At 45.4% G+C, this 20153-nt stretch overlaps 1 protein-coding gene and 1 pseudogene across 1 annotated transcript; both read left to right on the top strand.

Annotated features, from left to right (window-relative positions):
- Positions 1–277: 277 nt before the first annotated feature.
- LOC101946168 (olfactory receptor 14A16-like) lies at positions 278–1133 on the top strand (annotated as a pseudogene).
- Positions 1134–14586: 13453 nt separating this feature from the next.
- Positions 14587–15546, top strand: LOC101946449 (olfactory receptor 14A16-like). Its single transcript, XM_005286739.1, has one exon. It carries the CDS (start codon positions 14587–14589, stop codon positions 15544–15546), a length of 960 nt encoding a protein of 319 aa, XP_005286796.1.
- Positions 15547–20153: the final 4607 nt, after the last annotated feature.

The following is a 20153-nucleotide window of genomic DNA, read 5'->3' on the forward strand; positions in this document are numbered from 1 at the left end:
GGCCAAATCCTCAGATGGGGTAAAGTAATGAAGCTCCATTGAGTTTAAAGGAGCTGACCCAATTACACTAGTTTGATAACAGGACTGATTGCTTGTCAGATGCGAGAGCACTAACAACACCTAAACATTTTTAGTGACGAGTGCTGGGCATCTTTGACATTCATGTAATGAGATATAAGAGAAAAGCGAATCAGGGCCATTCCCACTTTCGCTCTATTTCTGACCATTGTCTTTCTCATTCCCCCTACAGCCTTCACAGATTGAACTGAGAAAGAAAATGTCCAACCAAACCACCATGACTGAATTCCTTCTCCTGGGATTCTCTGATGTTCCGGAACTGCAGATTTTACACTATGTGGTGTTTCTAGTACTTTACCTGGTATCCCTGCTAGGGAACCATCCCCAAATCCATGGCCAACTCCCTCATGAATACAAGAGTGATTTCTTATTCTGGATGTGTCGCCCAAGTCTTTCTTTTCTTCTTCTTCGCTTCAGCAGATTTTGCCATACTGACCATCATGGCGTACGACCGATATGTCGCCATCTGCCAACCACTGCACTATGAGACAGTGATGAACAGGAGAGCTTGTGTCCAAATGGCCGCCAGTGCCTGGATCAGTGTTATTCTTTACTCTGCAGTGCACACTGGAAACACGTTTGCAATATCCTTCTGTGGAGGCAACATGGAGGATCAGTTCTTCTGTGAAGTCCCCCAGCTACTCAAGCTCGCCTGTTCTGACTCATACCTCAGTGAAGTCGGGTTTCTCATCTTTAGTATGTTCTTAGGCTCAAGCTGCTTTGTTTTCATAATTGTGTCATATGTTCAGATCTTCACCACAGTGGTGAAAATCCCCTCTGAGCAGGGCCGGCATAAAGCCTTCTCCACGTGCCTCCCTCACCTCATTGTGGTCTCATTGTTTATTTGCACAGGGACCTTTGCCTACTTGAAACCCACCTCCAGCTCAACTTCAGGTCTGGATCTAGTGGTGGCTGTTCTCTATTCTGTGTTGCCACCAATGATGAATCCGATCATCTACAGCATGAGAAACAAGGAGCTCAAAGGTACACTGAGTAAACTGGTAAGTCAGAAGCTATTCTCTAAGAATAAAATGTCCATATTTCTCCTTCAGTAACAATTTCATTCTGTGTTTCTTTATATAATCAGCTGATGACATTATCGCCTCCATGAGAAAATACTGTTCAATCTGTTTATGCAGAATTTGGTATTTATACTAGTAAAACTCCAGACAAACATGACTCAAGAAAAAGGGAGTTATTATAGGTTTACACCAGTGTAAATAAGATCAGAATCTATCTATCATATACTGCTACCCATCACCATACTATCTGAGCACCTTGCCCATAGAATCAGTAGCCATAGCAAAGCCCCGAGTGAAGTCTCTGGCTCTTTTTATTTTTGGTGATAATCTCTCATTGAGGTATCAATGCATTTGTTCTTTGTATTTCTTTTTCACTTGTTTGTCAGATTATCTTTTTTTTTTTGCTTAACTGGTTGGCTGGTGGTTTGGTTTGTTTCTTTGGAGGTGGGAAAGCCTGGGGAGATGGTGAGTGTTTGGTTAGACATGATTTTCAATGTATGTTCTCTCTTGTAAGTGCCAATATGTCATCACTTTGATGGGGTTTTCTGAGTGAGCTGAAGGCTTGCTCCCCACAATGACAACCTCATTGAGTCATAATGATAGATTTCTATTTCATTGTGAATTACGTTAGCTAGCTAGGTAAATAATGAATAATCTATGGAGATTATTGTGCAAATTATTGTGCTTCTTTTCCTGTTAATGATTGTCTGTGTCCAGATCATGATTTTCTTATAAATACTCCTTATTAAACATTATTTAACAATGATTTTTATGGCTATATCTTACTCTATCTGTCATTTAGAAACAGTTCATCCTAAAATACTTGGTGTTTGAACTTTGAGCTGTTATGACAGGATACATTTTTAACATGCTCTCTTTCATTTCTCTGAACAAATGGAAGTATCACACTCGGGATCGTTAAAAATCAAGGAGGCAATCCTCAGCTGGTTTAAATTGTCATAGCTCCATTGAAGTCTATAGATCTCTGAGAATTTTCACCATCTGAGGATCTGCTCCAAACACTCATGATTATGAATTTAAAACTCACTCCCTTTGAATACACTGTACAAAGGCCCTGATTCCACAGCCACTTCAACACAGTCTTTACTTTATTCGTATGAGTGGCCCCATTGAAGGTTTAAAGGTAAACTCATGCTTAAGTCCCTTTGGATATGGGTTAGGGTTATGCATAGGGCTTAAGGCTAACAACAAACTGGTGTCAGACCCTGACACTGTCCCCGTTTCTCTCCTTTCCCAGTCAAATAAAGCCTTAAAATTGGTGCATGGGAATTATTCTCTCCTTCTTGGGTCTTAATTATTAACATAAAATAATTTTTTTATCTCAAAGCCAGAATCAGTGGGCCTTCTTCTCCAGACTTACCAATCCATTACGACTCTTCATCATCAACCTATCCCTCCTGTAAATCCTGCTCACCAGCATGCTCATCACCAAGATGTTAACCAACATGGTGAGCAATTGGAAGACCAGTTTCTTCCCTAGCTTCCATGCAAGTGCCATTGCGTGAATTCATCAAAACCCCATCCCATTTGCCTAAATGTCACTGTTTCCATAAACGATCCTGTCTGCATGGCTGGAATGTTCGCACAGGGGCCATCAAGGCAGCCGAATCACATTCCCTGAAAAAGCAAAGTTATTATTCATACAAAAAGATTTAGCTGTATTCATTCAGTTTTTCCAGTGACACAGAGTAGGAGCACACTCCAGCTTCTGGCAGAGGTAAATCACAGGGTAGCTCACAAGTAGAGCTGGATGGTAAATTTCTGCTGAAACAGAGTTTTGTCCAAAAATGCTGATTCATAGAACCCAAAATGATTCACAGAAACATCTCAGGTTTGATGGACTTTCAGGGAAGCAAGGTCAGATTGGCAATGGACTGCCTGCCTGCCACGCTGAGCTGCTAAGGAGCAGTAAGTTTGAAGACCCTGGTATGGGCTCCCAGAGGCCGTGGCTCGAGGGTAATCTCAGCATACAGACGGCCCTGGCCCAGGAACACCAGGGCTTCCAGACTTCCGGGCCAGCTGGTTTCCCAAAATGGCCACTGAGTCACATAGTCTGGGTAACCAGCTGGACTGGGAACCGGGAATCAGCTGTTGAGTGAAACTCACATTCTGCTCCTATTAGCAGCCATGAAACTGACAAGAATGTCAATTTCACTCAGCAGATGCCGGGGTCCTGTGCAGCAAATTTTGTTTCTGAAGCACCATGTGTTGGTGTTTGTAAAACATTCCCCTCCCCCCGACCCCAGTGTTTTCAGTTAGAGGGAAATTTTGAAATAGCAACATTTCCCACAAAGCGGAAATCCCATGTTTTGGCCAGCTCTGCTTTCAAGCTTTGTTTGTTGTTATGGCCTCATTGGAAAGCATCAAGGTACAGTGTCCCTCCTCTCATCCTAATGTAGACACCAGGGCAACAGTAATCTGCTGAGGCACTTGAACAAACCAATGATGCTTCATTGAGAGTGGAATTGTCTTCTGAAGTTGCAAACCAAGTCTGTTGACCTTCAAGATGTGCTGCTGGCCTACGTATTCTCCCAATCTTTCCTTGAGGGCTTGGCTGGGTTGATGGGAAAATTATATGGAAGTTTCATTGGTTGAGGAGGGAGAATTTTAAAGTCAATGAATGGGGAATGATCCCCTGGTCAGTGAAAAGGGAAGAAGTCTAGTTTGGTTAAGTCGAATTGTATGGATTGTGAATAGGGAATAAGGAGGAGGGAAGGTCTGTGATTGTTGTCAAGTGCAGAAGATTATGGGTGATGAAGGGCAAAGAGGTCTATGGTTGGTTCTGCTGGAGAATGTTTTGGTGGGTGAATGAAGGATAATCTTATAACTGGTAGAGGGCAGAGGAGTCTATGGGTGGTGAAGGACAGATTTGTCTGGTCAGTGGAGGGCAGAGAAGTCTACAGCTGGTTGAAGGAGGAAAATATTCTAGTTGACTGATGGGGGAAATTTTGCCATTGGTTAATGGTGAAAAATTACAGTCAGTTAATGGGAGAGTTTTATGCTGAAGGAAGGAGAATGTTTCCCAGGATGAATGGGTGAGGATTTGGTGGACCAAGTCAGTGTATTTTACATATATTCTTACAATACTGGGCAGAGGTCTAGCGTTTGGGCTTTCTTATGAGTCCAAAAGAACAAATAACTCAAATATTGCTGTCACTTGATTTTACGGCATTTCACATCCTGAAGCTGTGGGTCTCGCGTGGAACAGCACAAATTCAGCTCTTATGTAAACTGGCAGGGCAATGTTAACTACATTGAGGTCATGCCCTCTGACACCAGTACTGGATTTGAATCACTGAGTGTTACAGCACCGGTAGTACCCCATTTCAATAGAAGGGGGAATCATTCTGCCACTCTTGCTGGCTTCTTTCAATAATTAGGATTCTGGGACCTGGTGTGTCAGTGACTTTAGACACCACACTGATGAATGGAGGAGAGAGAGAGAGATCATCCTTGATACGGGCTTGCATAGAGAAAGGATCCAGTGCCCCTGTTGACATTGTCAGTGTTAGGGGTGTTCTGATGTGAGGCTCCCACAGTCACTCCATTTGAAGCTGTTCCACTCTGGATAAATAATTGTTAGTTCTTTCTGATTTCTTTATGGTGGCCTGTATGAAATGCACTGGGGATCTTTGTCCAGTTCCTAGAGGTCTCCCCATCCCACTAATATCAGCATTACTGGCCATAATTTGCACCCTTGTGGTTCATTACTAAGGAAGCATACAAGGATATGGAGAAGGGAATCTCTTTTTATGTACAGAAAGGGTCCTTCCAGGGCAGAGTAGAGGCACATTTCCAAAGACTGTTGAGTGGGGAAGATTGCAGAGCTGCCACTTGGGCTTCTGTGTGCTTTGTTTTGTTCTACAACTGGAGGAGTGTTAACGGGACACTTCATCTTGAATGGTTCCTTGGAACATGCGCTAACTACTTATGCTAAACTATCTGTTCTACCTCGTATTTAGCTGTGACACTGTGGCCTTGTCTACATTACACAGTTTTGTCGACAAAAGGCAGCTTCTGTCAACAAAACAGTGGTGGTGTACACACTGCAATTTTTTGCGACATAGATAGAGCGACACAGCGTCAGTGTAGACACTGAGTTCCTTACAACACCGTAACTGGCCTCCAGGAGGTACCCCACCATGCCCACCGTGACTGCTCTGGTCACCCTTTTGAACTCTGCTGCCCTGCATCCAGCTACACAGTCATCCTCCCCTCCTCTTTCAAAGCCCCAGGAAGTTTTGAAATTGCTCTTCCTGTTTCCTCGGTGTGCAGTGTTCACATAGCTACTCTCCAGCTGAGCATGCTGGCTCCCTGCAGCAAACAAGCGCCTGTCTGGACTGCATGGGAGGGGGTGGATCTCCTGGGTTTGTGGGGAGAGGAGGCTGTGGGTCTGCGGCTGGGTCTGTGGGGAGAAATCACTGTAGGGAGGCAGTGGGAGATAATCACAGGGACCTCCCTACACTGTGTTTTCCCCAGGAATTGAAATTAGGGAGGGTGTTGGAATATTCGGGGGGCGGGGGCGGGTGAGGGCAAACAAAGGTAAAACTGAAAAATGTTTCATGACCATTTTATTAAATTGAACTCATGTTTTAAAATCATCATAAAAAATAAAGTTGTCTACTCAAGCCTACTAGGAAGCAGACCATCAACATCCATCTTGGCTTCTTGCACTCTTTGGTGTCTTCTTGTGTGTCCGTTACTTCTAGTCCTTCATGACATGCTGATGATCCGGCAGCAGGTGACTTCTTTTAGAAAATAAAATGAGGAGAAGGAACACTCAACTATAGCTGTTGTGACTGGAAATAGAAAGAGATGAATTCCTGTATCTTTCATCCCAGGAAACATAGCACAAAAATTGGGTCGAAAGACTAGTGATGATAAAGAAGTTGAAGTTAAATCTTCATTCGTTCATTGTATGATATTCCACTCTATTCAAATTCTCTTTTCTGTCCTGATCACATGGCAACCCCATTGCTGGTAGTGCCTTATTCCACTCATCTCTCAGTGTTTTATAAGACAGGCATCTCTAAAAATGACGTGGAGGTTGATAGAATCCAGAAATCGCTATTGTAGATTTGTAAGAAACAAGTCTGTGTACTTTTTCAGCTTGCTTAAAAAACACTTCTTGTGCTCTTCACTTAAGGAGTCAATATATTAAGTTACCTTCATTAGTCAACTTCTGAACTGGTGTCTTTGCTTCTTCCAGTACATTTTCAGTGGATATCTCTGACTAATCCAAGGCTAGCTTCTATTGCTGGACAAAGGTCTTCTACTGTTCCAGCAGATGCCTGGATGACATTGTATAATGACCCAAGTGGTTTCAACAGGAGACTTACAAGGGAGAGAATGGCAATAGTCTTCTCTGAACATAGTAGCAAACGTAATCCACCAGCCTCACTACTTACATCTGTCCTATCTTGGTGGATACTTTCCAAAGCCAGTAATAACAGGTGCAGTATTTTTAAGACAACAGCCAAGGATCATTCATGAGAAAGCCAGCAGGTTTTCCCAGGTTGGATTAATTTGAACTATTAATATTTAAGAACATAAATGTGAAATTACAATCTGAACTGTTTTTGGGCTGGTCTACCGTGCTAAATTGATCGGAGATACACTACTTATGTTACGTAAACAACTTAACTGATGTCGACATAGCTTAGATCCACTTAGCACGGTGTCCACACTATGCTATGTCGAAGGGAGACGCTCTCCCCTCGACATATCTTCCACCTCTCATTGAGATGGATTAAGGACATCGACGGGAAAGCGCTCTCCCATTGATGTAGTGTGTCTTCACCAGACCAGGTAAATCGATGCTTCTGCATCACTTAAGAACTCTGGTAAATCTTACTGTGTGCCTGTGTCCATCTTTAGGTGCCTAAATCCTTTTGTAATCCTGGTCCACAGAAATTACAGAAGCTGGGCTGGAGTCAAGGTAACCTGCGGTAGATCCTGGGGCCTGTGCCATACAGATATCAGACTATAGGATTATATTTATATTTTGGCTTGAAAATCCATGACTTCATGACTTTTTGCCTCTGGGCCTCTGCTTCTGAGCTGTTGAGGCCCCAGGGAGTGAGTCCCTGCAAGGCCTTAGAAAATAGACATGGATAGACAGCCTTCTACAGCATCAGCCCTCTAGTGTCAGGGAAGCTCAAAGTCAGCTTATCTACAGACAGCAACAGGTTTCCATCTAGTTCTGTCAGTTCATTCTCAGAGTGAGGGGCGAACGGGCTCTTACATAGCTGTGTCTTTGGCTTCTAGATACTACAGCGGTAGGGAAATGGAGATAGAGAAATAATAACCAAAGAATCCTGGTGCTGGAAGATCGAATATATCACAATTTGGGGAAAAATCCACAGTGACTAGCACAGTAAATTCACTATTTCAATTAAATATAGCAGGGGATTAATATACAGAGCAAATGTCAGACCCTAAACATAAATTAACATTTGGACCCTTTAAGGCTTTTGCTGTCAATTAAGTCAGAGAGCTTGAGCCAGTCAGAGAAAAAATCAGTGCAAAACTTTGACTTTGCATCAGATACCCAAAATCAGAAAAAAATCAGGATTTGGCAACGAAACATGTATTTGTTTTTAGCAAAATACCAGGCTTAAGCTGCTTTGCTTTTATAATTGTGTCATATGTTCAGATCTTCAAAGCAGTGCTGAGAATCTCCTCTGAGCAGGGCCGGCATAAAGCCTTCTCCACCTGCCTCCCTCACCTCAGTGTGATCTTCTTGTTAGTTTTGTGATGGGGCAAGGCCAGATGGCTACAGTAAAATAGTGAGGAAATGGTATGTTAGCCCCAGGCTAAACAAATACTTGGTACCGTGGTAAGTAAATGGCAGTTGCTCCATACTAATCAAGACACCTGGGGCCAATTAAGATCCTTCTAGAAGGCAGGAGAGACAGCTAGATTGTTTGGGACACCTGAAGCCAATCAAGGACTGGCTGGAACTAGTTAAAAGCCTCCCAGTTAGTCAGTGTGGTGTGGGTGCCAGGAGCTATAGGAGGGAGCTGTGCTGTTGGAGGAATGAAGTAGTACGAATCCATATCAGGTGCAAGCAAGGAGGCCGTGAGGTAATTGTGAAGAAGATATTGAGTGTGGGCTGCTGTGGGGAAGTAGCCCAGGGAATTTTACATGTCCTATTTCCAAAAAGTCAGCTTTCATAGCTGCTAAGTTTAGGGTCCCTGGGCTGGAGCCCAGAGTAGACAATGGGCCCGGGCTCCCCCCTCCCCTCCCTGATTAATCGCTGATAATGGGAGACAACAGAGACTGTGTGAGGGAGGGTTGTTTCTCCTCACTTCCCTTGCTGGCATATGATGAATATGGCTCAGAAGACTGTGACCCTTGGCTCTAGAGAGAGAAGGGCTATGTGGAAGGGTCACAGTGAGCCTTTGAGGCTAGCAAAAATCCGTCAGGAAACGTTGGACCCACAGAGTCAAGGACCGAACTTTGTCACAGTTTGCACTGCCACCTTTGCCTACCTGAAACCCACCTTCAGCTCAACATCAGATCTTGATTTAACCGTGGCTGTTCTTTATTCCGTGGTGCCTCCAGTGATGAATCCAGGCATCTACAGCATGAGGAACAAGGAGATCAAAGGTACCCTAGAAAACTGACTGAGGGGAAGTTATTCAAAAAGAATAAAATTTCCAGATTTCTCCCATGACCATGTTTTCATTCTGTGCTTCTTTACAGATATAATCAACTGATGACATTATTGACTCCATGGGAATGTGATGTTCAGGCTCTTTATGCAAAAATGTTATGTTCACAGTAGTAATAATCCAGACTAAGTTCACTGAAGTCAGTGGAGTTACTCTACTGTGAATTAGATAAGAATCTATGTATCTATCTATCAGCTTGAACCAATAGCTCAGAGAGGTTTGAACTGCTCCACTCATATCAGTCACCCAGGTGCCAGCAGGCTGTTCTGTGTGTTGTGGGATCATGTCCCCCTTTGCCTCTTTTCAGTTTCACAACCTGAGGGGCGGCGCTTCCCCAGACCTTGGCACACATCGGGAGAGGTGATTAGGAAGAAAGGCTCAGTCCCACCTCCCACCAAAAGCCAAGGAGAAAGCCCCCAAGATCACAAAAGGGGGAGAAGGAGAGGTATCGGACACGCATAGATACATCAAGAGCCCTCTGATATTGGCACACACAAGGGAGGGGAATGTGGGGCTGTCAGGCATCCTGCCCCTTGTTCTAGTTCTGGATCCATCAGAGAAGGAGATGGGCACAGAGAGCACTGATGGAAACACAACTGGCTGCTGTGCTCGCTTTATTGTTCCCGCTGCAAAACTGAAACTAACAGGAAAGTGAGGCTTTGAGCTTGGGAGGGGAGAGAGCATAGAGTCCTCTGAACATTGAAAGAGACCAGACATCACAACCCTCTGTTCTCCCAGCCCCCTGTGACTCACCCTCATGTCCTCTCTTCCCAGTGTCCCACCCCTTCTCATCTCCTGACCCAAACTCATCTGCTACCCACCCACCCTATTCATCCCCTTCCCCATAACCCCGCCCCTCACTGCCCCCCAAACCGCACTCCCACAATTACCTCCAGCTCTTCCACCCTCATCCTCCTCCCCTCCCAGCGGGTAAGTCTATTTCAAAAATTGTTTCATCACATTCTAAATATCCTGCAGTGCCCAGGTGACCTTTCCCCACAGTTGGAAACCCTCAGACAGAGCCAGGTGCCTCCTGATTCTTAGGTTCAGATTTCGGCTCAGGGTTAGATCTGAACTCAAAGTGCCCAGATGGCGTGTGGGTTTGTCAGCCAGTACTGGACATTCCCTCTTCAAGGACTCACAGCCTGTGAGCCAGAGGTACCTTTCAACCAGCTCATTCTCCCTCCATGCACGTGCTCAGCGTAATCCATTTGGCGCCACTCCAAGCAGTTTGAAGGCTGACGGGCCTAACTGAGAGCTAGACCCTTTGGCTAATACCACTGTCACTTTATTTCCTCCAAAGAGCTGGTGAGTGGCCCTTGAGCACTGGAAACGCTCCCTGCTGTGAGGATCTGAGCCCTGGTTTGATCTCTGTCTGTGCACAATAAATCAGCACCAAAATACCCCAATGTTAAGAAAAGTTAGAAGTAATTTCTTTGGAGTCAATGGGACTGATTCCATCTCACTCACCCTGGTGTAAATCAGGAGTAACTTCTTTGGAGTCAATGGGGCTGATTCCATCTCACTCACCCTGGTGTAAATCAGGAGTAACGTCTTTGGAGTCAATGAGCCTGATTTCCCCCTCACTCACCCCAGGGTAAGTCCATGGTGTTACAATGGAGTATGTCTGGTCTAAGGAAGAGGAGATTCAGGTCCTTTGACTCCAGGCCCTGCTGAGGTGTGGCCCTTCTGTGTGTGGTCCTGGGCCCTTCAATCCCAAATCCCCTGAGGCACAGCCCTTCTCTGAGGGGTTGGACCCTCAATCCCAGAATCTCCTGGAGCATGGCCCTTCTCTATGGGGTGCTCTGCCCCCCAGCCCCTCACTGACCATAGCATCTCCTACCCCATTTCTCAATCTCTCTGCTCGCCTCTGCAAACCCCCCACTTGGTGAATCTCAATGAGAACATCCTGATATAAGAGTGCCTGCTGTACCACATCAAGGATGGCATGACTAGACACCAGGAATGGGGTATGATGGGGTACTATTGGTGGGGGTGTCCACTAACCTGGGTCTGACTGGGGCCAACAACAGATGCTGCACTACCCATAGCAATGGAACAATAGGGATAGGATGGGGAGATCTGCCCCCACTGCAACAGGTGCAGCATTGTCTGCCTGAGTCTGAAGAGGGCCTGAGACAATGGCTCTGGGAGAGGGGAAGTGCCCCAGGCATCTCCATGGGGTTTGAACTCCCAGCACCACTGCTCTGGAGCACCCCACCAACCCCGCCCCAGCAGGGGGCTCTCTGTGCAGGGGAGGGGAAGAGCACAGCAGTCCCAACCCCCTCACCCAAGCAGACACACCCTGTCTGGGGAGGTAAGGACTGGGGGAACCATGACTGCCCTCTGCCTGTCTGTGGGCACCTACCTGTTCCCAAGGGGTTGGGCGAGAGTCACCTGCTCCTCTTCTGGGACAGACCAGGGGTCCCATGCCATTGTCCCAGCCTACCTTTGGAGCCCCCACCGCCCACTCCATGCATGGGCCTGGAGTGTCTGAATCCAGCCCTGAGAGTCAGCAGAGATTTATGGGACTAAATGTTCATCTTTCCACAGGCTCCTGAGAACAGCCTAGCTCAGAGCTGTGACTCTTGGAGGGAGCACCACCAGCTGCTGAAGATAGAGGGACAGCGACCCCACCCCCAATGGACAATTCTGCACTGACCTCCATTTCAGGGAGGTTCTCTGTGCGTTAATGGCTCACTGGAGTTCTGCACCAGGGCAGTTTAATTCAATCTCTGATCTAATCTAACCATGAAGGCTCTCGTCATCCATGACAATGTCTCACCCCGCTGACCATTTTGTCTCAGCAATACCTTGTGGAAGTGAGTTCCCCAGGTTAGCTGTTAGCTGGTTGGCACTGGGCAGAGGCCACTCTGGAAATACTGTTCAGAAAAGGGGCTTGGCCAGGAAGAGGAAGGAGGAGAGCGGGGAAGGAAGGTAGTGGTGGCCCGGGCTTGCCAATGGGTTGAAGGACGAGAGAACGTACAGGTGTTTGGAGCCAGGGGTCAGTGGCTGTTCCCTTGGGCTGGGGCCATGTCAGAGGAGTGGGGCTGAGCAGAGGAGAGGATTGGCGGTCAGAAGAGGGGACTGGTGGGCAGAGGGGTTAAGCAGGGATCTCTGAGGAAGCTGAGTCAGGAACTCTGGGTGAGGAATTGACTCTCGGCCATGGGAGGGGGAATCTCAAAGAACAGGGGCTGAGAGGGTCTGTGGAGTGACGGTTGTGAGAGGGGTGGGAGAAGATTAAGGGCTGTGGGTGTTTGCTTGGGAGTCTGGGTTAGGTGAGGGAGAGGGAGGGAAACACTCATGGTCTAGAGTAAGATGGGTTCAGCAGGTGAATCATGGATCATCTCTAAATAAACTCAAAAAGAACAGGAGTACTTGTGGCACCTTAGAGACAGACTAACACAGCTGCTACTCTGAAATCTAAATAAATGTTTCATTATAAGATTTTCATCCAGTCTCAATTATAATCCCTCAGATGTTGGTAAACAGAGGCACAGATAGTTGAGGTAACATAGTTGTATAGCTGGGCTTAGATAACAGGGGTTCTTAACATCTCTACTTTCTTTCTCTAGATGCCTGGCTGTACTAGTTATCATTACAGGCTGGGATTCTCAAGGGCATCTAAGGGAGTTAGGAGCTCAGGATGTACATGCCTTACTGCCACAGGCTCCTTTGCAAATCCCAGGCACCATTTTCTGAAATTCAGGAGAAGCCCATGCCTTGGAAGTTAAAGAGAGACACAGGGCCAGGATTACAAAGGGGTTTAGGTACCTAAAGCAGGAGATGGCTGCCTATTGGGGTTTACAATAGCATTTAAGCAGGTTAAGCTCCTCACTCCCACTGAATGACCATGGGACTTAGCCACCTAGCTCATTTAGGAGCATTGATAAATCCCCTTAGGTGCCTACCTCCATCTTTGTGATCCTGGCCCACAGATAACACAGAAGCTGGGCTGCAATCAGGGAATGCTGGGGGAGACTGTAGGCCCCTTGCTATGTGAGGGCAGGTCTACTCTACCAGCCTGAATCGACGGGTAGAAATCGATTTCTCCGGGATCGAATTATCGCGTCTCGTCGGGACGAGACAATCAATCCCCGAATCGACGCTTGTACTCCAGCAGCGGAGGTAGGAGTAAGCGCCGTCAACGGGGAAGCCGCAGAGGTTGATTTGCCGCCGTCCTAACAGTGGGGTAAGTCGGCTCTGATACGTCGAATTCAGCGACGCTTTTCGCATAGCTGAATTTGCGTATCTTAAATCGACCCTGCCCCCCCCAACCCCCCCCCCCCGTAGTGAGGAAGCAGCGTGAGAGTCAAACTAGAGCATCAGAATGGCTCTTTTGGCTTTATCATCTAGGCATCTATGCACTTGCCTCTGGGCCTGTGCTGCTGAGCTGTGCAGGGCTCCAGGGATTGAGTCCCACTAGCCCTTAGGAAATAGACATGAATAAATCACCTTCCCGCAGCATTAGTCCTTTAATGCCAGTGATGCTCAACGCCAGCTACACGCAGCTCATCTGCAGAGAGCAACAGGTTTGAGTCTAGTTCTGGCACTGCACTCTCAAAATAAAGGGGGATTGTCAGATGCCTGTGCCTTTAGCTTCTAGATTCTGGTACATAGATAGATATTGACCAAAGAATCCTGGTGCTGGATGACTGAATGGATCATACGTTGGGAAAAAATCCACAGAGATCAGTACAGTAAGTTTCTATTTCAATTAAATATGTTTGGGGATCAACATACAGGGAAAAATTAAGATGATAAATATGAATTACAATATGAACTTAAGATTTTTACTCTCAATTTAATCAGATATCTACTGCTGATTGTAATCTTTCCACCCTTCGGGAAAATTTTGACTTTTCATTGAAAACCTCAAATCCATTAATTTTTTTAGTTTTTGGCAAATGAAAACCTTGATTTCAAGGGGTGTTGAGGTCCCTGATCCTTTTGAGAATCCCACTAGGTTCAGCAATACCTTTAAAAATCTGCCCCACAGCCCTGCTCCGAAAGCCTTTACAGTCCTAGTAGACATGGCAGAAAAAGGAAGGGAGGGGAAACGGGCAGAAACAAGGGAAATGACTGGCCTAAGGTCACACAGCTGGTCACTGGCAGAGACGAGTAGAACCCAAGTGTCCTGACAACCCCTGCACCGCACAGTCCAGAGTAAACGATACAACATAGCGGTAACGGAGGGATGCTGCTAGTCCACTCTTACACACAGGCCGAAGTGCAGCTGGGAGTTGGTGCCATAAATCAATTTGGAAGCAGGCAACAGGCCATCTAGGCACAGAGCTTGGGGTAGAAAAATCACAGATGAGCTGCTACTTACAATGCTGGGTGAGTCTACATGGGAATCAGGCTGTGTTGGCATTTTAGTCTATCCGTTTCATGGACAAGCTGTGAGCTTGGTGATGGTCGCAAGAGAGGGACTTGCTTTGGAAGAATTGTTGGGTTTGGATTTTACTTTCTTCCATCCTTCATACTGCATTTTAACAAGCCACATCTTGGGCCAAATCCTCAGATGGGGTAAAGTAACGAAACTCCATTGACTTTAAATGAGCCAACCCAATTTACACTAGTGTGATAACGTGACTGATTGATTGTCGGAGTTGAGGAGCACTAACAAAACCTCGTAATTGCAAGTGATGAGTGCTGTGCACCTTTGACTTTTAAATAATTAGATATTAGAGAAAAGGGAATCAGGGCCATCCCCACTGTCGCTCTAATCCTGACCATTGTCTTTCTCATTCCCCCTACAGCCTTCACAGATTGAATGGAGGAAGAAAATGTCCAACCAAACCACCATGACTGAATTCCTTCTCCTGGGATTCTCTGATGTTCCGGAACTACAGATTTTACACTTTGTGGTGTTTCTACTGCTTTACCTGACGTCCCTGCTGGGGAACCTTCTCATCATCACAGCCATAGCCCTCAACCACCAACTTCACACCCCCATGTACTTCTTCCTAATGAATCTGTCCATCCTAGACCTTGGCTCCATCTCTGTCACCATCCCCAAATCCATGGCCAACTCCCTCATGAACACAAGAGTGATTTCTTATTCTGGATGTGTCGCCCAAGTCTTTCTTTTCCTCTTCTTCGCTTCTGCAGATTTTGCCATACTGACCGTCATGGCGTACGACCGATATGTCGCCATCTGCCAACCTCTGCACTATGAGACAGTGATGAACAGGAGAGCTTGTGTCCAAATGGCAGCCAGTGCCTGGATCAGTGGGATTCTCTACTCTGCAGTGCACACTGGAAACACGTTTGCAATATCCTTCTGTGGCGGTAACGTGGTGGATCAGTTCTTCTGTGAAATCCCCCAGCTACTCAAGCTCGCCTGCTCTGACTCAGACCTCAGTGAAGTCGGGTTTCTCATCTTTAGTGTGTGCTTAAGCTCAAGCTGCTTTGTTTTCATAATTGTGTCGTATGTTCAGATCTTCAAAGCAGTGCTGAGAATCCCCTCTGAGCAGGGCCGGCATAAAGCCTTCTCCACCTGCATCCCTCACCTCATTGTGGTCTCATTGTTTATTTGCATAGGGACCTTTGCCTACTTGAAACCCACCTCCAACTCAGCCTCAGGTCTGGATCTAGTGCTGGCTGTTCTCTATTCTGTGTTGCCACCAATGATGAATCCGATCATCTACAGCATGAGAAACAAGGAGCTCAAAGGTGCACTGAGTAAACTGATAGGTTGGAGGTTATTCTCTAAGAATAAAATGTCCACATTTCTCCTTCAATAACAATTTCATTCTGTGTTTCTTTATATAATCAGCTGTTGACATTATTGCCTCCATGAGAAAATACTGTTCAATCTGTTTATGCAGAATTGGGTATTTATACTAGTAAAACTCCAGACAAACATGACTCAAGAAAAAAGAAGTTATTATAGGTTTACACCAATGTAAATAAGATCAGAATCTATCTATCATATACTGATACCCATCACCATAGTATCTCAACACCTTGCCCATAGACTCAGTAGACATAGCAAAGTCCCTAGTGAGATCTCTTGCTCTTCTTATTTTTGGGGATAATCTCTCATTGAAGTATCCATGTATTTGTTCTTTGTATTTCTTGTTTACTTGTTTGTCAGATTTTTAACTTTTTTTTTTCTTCTTAACTGGTTGGCTGGTGGTTTAGTTTGTTTCTTTGGAGGTGGGAAAGCCTGGGGAGATGGTGAGTGTTTGGTTAGACAGGATTTTCGATGTTTGTTCTCTCTTTGAAGTGCCAATATGTCATCACTTAGATGGGGTTTTCTGAGTGAGCTGAAGGCTTGCTCCCCACAATGACAACCTCATTGAATCATAATGATAGATTTCTATTTCATTGTGAATTATGTTAGCTAGCTAGGTAAATAATGAATAATCTATGGAGATTATTGTGCAAATTATTGTGCTTTTTTTCTTGTTAATGATTGTTTATGTCTAAATCATGATTTTCTTATAAATACTCCTTATTAAACATTATTTAACAATGATTTTTATGGCTATATCTTACTCTATCTGTCATTTAGAAAGAATTCATCCTAAAATACTTGGTTTTTGAACTTTGAGCAGTTTTGACACAATACATTTTTAACATGTCCTCGTTTGCTTTTCTGAACAAATGGAAGTATCACACTCGGGATCCTTAAAAATCACGGAGGCAATCTTCAGCTGGTGTAAATTGTCATAGCTCCATTGAAGTCAATAGATCTCTTAGAATTTTCACCAGCGGAGGATCTGCTCCAAACACTCATGATTATGAATTTAAAACTCACTCCTTTGGAATGTTCTGTACAAAGGCCCTGATTCCACAGCCACTTCAACACAGTCTTTACTTTAATCGCATGAGTGGCCCCATTGAAGGTTGAAAGGTAAACTCATGCTTAAGTCCCTGTTGGATATGGGTTAGGGTTATGCATAGGGGTTAAGGCTAACAACAAACTGGTGTCAGACCCTGACACTGTCTCCATTTCTCGACTTTCCCAGTCAAATAAAGCCTTACAATTGGTGCATTGGAATTACTCTCCTGTTCTTGGGTTTGAATTATTAACATAAAATAATTTTTTTATCTCAAAGCCAGAATCTCTGGGCCTTCTTCTCCAGACTTACCAGTCCATTACGACTCTTCATCATCAACCTCTCCCTCCTGGAAATCCTGCTCACCAGCATGCTCATCACCAAGATGTTGACCAACATGGTGTGCAACTGGAAGACCAGTTTCTTCCCTAGCTTCCATGCAAGTGCCATTGCCTCCACTGACCAAAACCCCATCCCATTTGCCAAAATGTCACTGTTTCCAGAAACGTTCCTGTTTGCATGGCTGGAATGTTCACACAGGGGCCATCAACTCAGCTGAATCACATTTCCTGAAAAAGCAAAGTTATTATTCATACAAAAAGATTTATCTGTATTCATTCAGTTTTTCCAGTGACACAGAGTAGGAGCTCACTTCAGCTTCTGGCAGAGGTAAATCACAGGGTAGCTCACAAGTAGAGCTGGATGGAAAATTTCTGATGAAACAGAGTTTTGTCCAAAAATGCTCATTCATAGAACCCAAAATGATTCACAGAAACATCTCAGGTTTGATGAACTTTCAGGGAAGCAAGGTCAGATTGGCAATGGACTGCCTGCCTGCCAAGCTGAGCTGCTAAGGAGCAGGAAGTTTGAAGACCCTGGTATGGGCACCCAGAGGCCGTGACTCTAGGGAAATCTCAGTATGTAGACAGCCCTGGCCCAGGAACACCAGGGCTTCCAGACTTCTGGGCCAGCTGGCTTCCCAAAATGGCCACTGAGTCACACAGTCTGGGCAACCAGCTGGCCTGGGAACCTGGAATCAGCTGTTGAGTGAAACTCACATTCTGCTCCTATTAGCAGCCATGAAACTGACAAGAATGTCAATTTCACTCAGCAGATGCCTGTGGAGCAAATTTTGTTTCTGAAGCACCACATGTTGGTGTTTGTAAAACATTCCCCCCCGACCCCCAGAGTTTTCAGTTAGAGGGAAATTTTGAAATAGCAACATTTCCCACAAAGCGGAAATCCCATGTTTTGGCCAGCTCTGCTTTCAAGCTTTGTTTGTTGTTATGGCCTCACTGGAAAACATCAAGGTACAGTGTCCCTCTCCTCATCCTAATGTAGACACCAGGGCAAACTAATGATGCTTCATTGAGAGTGGAATTGTCTTCCGAAGTTGCAAACCAAGTCTGTTGACCTTCAAGATGTGTTGCTGGCCTACGTATTCTCCCAATCTTTCCTTGAGGGCTCAGCTGGCTTAATGGGAAAATTATATGGAAGTTTCATTGGTTGAGGAGGGAGAATGTTAAAGTCAATGAATGGGGAATGTATGGATTGTGAATAGGAAATAAGGAGGAGGGAAGGTCTGTGATTGTTGTCAAGTGCAGAAGACTATGGGTGGTGAAGGGCAAAGAGGTCTATTGTTGGTTCTGCTGGAGAATGTTTTGGTGGGTGAATGGAGGATAATCTTATAACTGGTAGAGGGCAGAGGAGTCTATGGGTGGTGAAGGACAGATTTGTCTTGTCAGTGGAGGGCAGAGAAGTCTACAGCTGGTTGAAGGAGGTAAATATTCTAGTTGACTGATGGGGGAAATTTTGCCATTGGTTAATGGTGAAAAAAGAGTTTTATGCTGAAGGAAGGAGAATGTTTCCCAGGATGAATGGGTGAGGATTTGGTGGACCAAGTCAGTGTATTTTACATATATTCTTACAATACTGGGCAGAGGTCTAGCGTTTGGGCTTTCTTATGAGTCCAAAAGAACAAATAACACAAATATTGCTGTCACTTGATTTTATGGCATTTCACATCTGAGAATTTGCAAGGAGTCTCCAGGCTTGAAATTGTGGGTCTCGCGAGGAACAGCACAAATTCAGCTCTTATGTAAACTGGCAGGGCAATGTTAATTACATTAAGGTCATGCCCTCTGACACCAGTACTGGATTTGAATCACTGAGTGTTACAGCACCGGTAATACCCCATTTCAATAGAAGGGGGAATCATTCTGCCACTCTTGCTGGCTTCTTTCAATAATTAGGATTCCGAGACCTGGTGTGTCAGTGACTTTAGACACCTCACTGATGAATGGAGGAGAGAGAGAGATCATCCTTGATACGGGCTTGCATAGAGAAAGGATCCAGTGCCCCTGTTCACATTGTCAGTGTTAGGGGTGTTCTGATGTGAGGCTCCCACAGTCACTCCATTTGAAGCTGTTCCACTTTGGATAAATAATGGTTAGTTCTTCCCAATTTCTTTAGGGTGGCCTGTACAAAATGCAGTGGGGATCTTTGTCCAGTTCCTAGAGGACGTCTCCCCATCACACTAATATCAACATTACTGGCCGTAATTTGCACCCTTGTGGTCCATTACTAAGGAAGCATACAAGGATATGGAGAAGGGAATCTCTTTTTATGTACAGAAAGGGTCCTTCCAGGGCAGAGTAGAGGCACCTTTCCAAAGACTGTTGAGTGGGGGAAGATTGCAGAGCTGCCATTTGGGCTTCTGTGTGCTTTGTTTTGTTCTACAACTGGAGGAGTGTTAACGGGACACTTCATCTTGAATGGTTCCTTGGAATATGCGCTAACTACTTATGCTAAACTATCTGTTCTACCTCGTATTTAGCCGTGACACTGTGGCCTTGTCAACATTGCACAGTTTTGTCGACAAAAGTCAGCTTCTGTCAACAAAACAGTGGTGGTGTACACACTGCAATTCTCAGCCCACTGATTTAACTCTCCTGCTACACCAACATAATAAAACCACCTTGATGAGAGGCATAGAGTTTTTTGCAACATAGATAGAGCGACACAGCGTCAGTGTAGACACTGAGTTCCTTACATCACCATAACTGGCCTCCAGGAGGTACCCCACCATGCCCACCGTGACTGCTCTGGTCACCGTTTTGAACTCTGCTGCCCTGCATCCAGCTACACAGTCATCCTCCCCTCCTCTTTCAAAGCCCCAGGAAGTTTTGAAATTGCTCTTCCTGTTTGCTCGGTGTGGAGAGTTCACATAGCTACTCTCCAGCTGAGCATGCTAGCTCCCTGCAGCAAACACATTCCTGCCTGGACTGCATGGGAGGGGGTGGATCTCCTGGGTTTGTGGGGAGAGGAGGCTGTGGGTCTGTGGGGAGAAATCACTGTAGGGAGACAGTGGGAGATAATCACAGGGACCTCCCTACACTGTGTTTTCCCCAGGAATTGAAATTAGGGAGGGTGTTGGAATATTCGGCGGGGGGGGGGGGGAGGTAAACAAAGGTTGAGACTGTGAGTGCACAGGTGGGCTATATGGCAACATAGTAAAAACTGAAAAATGTTTCATGACCATTTTATTAAATTGAACTCATGTTTTA

The sequence above is a fragment of the Chrysemys picta genome, chromosome 12 (genome assembly GCF_011386835.1).
Source record: "Chrysemys picta bellii isolate R12L10 chromosome 12, ASM1138683v2, whole genome shotgun sequence".
NCBI classification, from domain to species: domain Eukaryota; kingdom Metazoa; phylum Chordata; order Testudines; family Emydidae; genus Chrysemys; species Chrysemys picta.